This window comes from Solanum lycopersicum, chromosome 3 (assembly GCF_036512215.1).
Source record: "Solanum lycopersicum chromosome 3, SLM_r2.1".
In the NCBI taxonomy this organism is placed as follows: Eukaryota; Viridiplantae; Streptophyta; class Magnoliopsida; order Solanales; family Solanaceae; genus Solanum; species Solanum lycopersicum.
In genome coordinates, this window is record NC_090802.1 from 10540620 (window position 1) to 10541791 (window position 1172).

At 39.9% G+C, this 1172-nt stretch overlaps 1 protein-coding gene across 1 annotated transcript; it reads left to right on the forward strand.

The window, feature by feature from the left end:
* The first annotated feature begins 212 nt into the window (after window positions 1-212).
* LOC109119705 (uncharacterized) lies at window positions 213-911 on the forward strand. Its single transcript, XM_019212614.1, has 2 exons — window positions 213-578; window positions 630-911. The coding sequence occupies exons 1-2, from the start codon at window positions 213-215 to the stop codon at window positions 909-911; spliced, it is 648 nt and encodes a 215-aa protein (XP_019068159.1).
* The last annotated feature ends 261 nt before the right edge of the window (window positions 912-1172 follow it).

Consider the following 1172-nt stretch of genomic DNA (forward strand, 5'->3'; position numbering starts at 1 on the left):
GCTTACCAGAGAAAGGGATTGCTTTCACTTTGTGAAAAAATGTCATCAATGTCAAATCCATGGTGATCTCATTCATTCACCTCATTCAGAGTTGCACCCTGTGACTGCTACCTGGCCCTTTGTTGCATGGGGAATGGATGCAATCGACCAATTGAGCCAAAAGCCTCTAATGGACATCGATTCATTTTGGTTGCAATTGATTACTTCACCAAATGGGTGGAGGCAATAACTTTCAAAGCAGTAAGAAGGCGGTCGTGGATTTTATTCATTCAAACATTATTTGTCGATTTGGTATACCAAGAGTTATCATCATAGATAATGCTGCAAACCTCAATAGTAATCTGATGAAGGAGGTATGCGAGCAGTTCAAAATTGTGCACCACAATTCTACTCCATACCGACCAAAAGCCAGCGGATCTGTGGAGGCAGCCAAAAAGAAAATCAAAAAGATTCTTAGAAGGATGGTTCATGGCACTAGAAAATGGCATGAGAAACTGCCTTTTGCACTTTTAGGATATCGTATAACAGTGCGCACCTCGATTGGTGCAACTCCTTATTTGCTGGTGTATGGAACCGAGGTTGTGATTCCAGCGAAAGTCAAAATTTTATCTCTTTGAATTATTGTCGAGGCTGAAATTGAAGATACTGACTGGGTCAAAACTCGACTAGAGCAACTCGCGTTAATAGACGAGAAACAATTGACGATTTTCTGTTTTGGTCAGCGTTATCAGCAAAGGATGGCTCGTTCATACAACAAAAAGGTGCACCCAAGACATTTTGAAGTAGGTCAACTAGTCTTAAAGTGCATTCTTCCGCACCAAGAAGAAGCCAAGGGAAAATTTGTCCCAAATTGGCAAGGTCCATATCTTAATCAAGGAAGTATTGTCCAAAGGAGCCCTGCACCTTACTGATATGGAAGGAAAAATCACGGGCATAATTATTAATGCAGATTCAGTCAAAAGATACTACATCTAATGCATTCTAAGTTTCCGCGACAAGTTTGGGGTTGAAAGAACAAAGGCATCTCTTCAAAAAAAATCTCTCATTGAAAATTCTAAACTACGTTTTACCTGATTCCAAAAGGATACGTAGGCAACCCTTTAGGGGTTCGGTCACATAAAAAAAATTAGTTTTCCAGTATTTACAGAACACTGGGGCATTGTTTTAGTTTT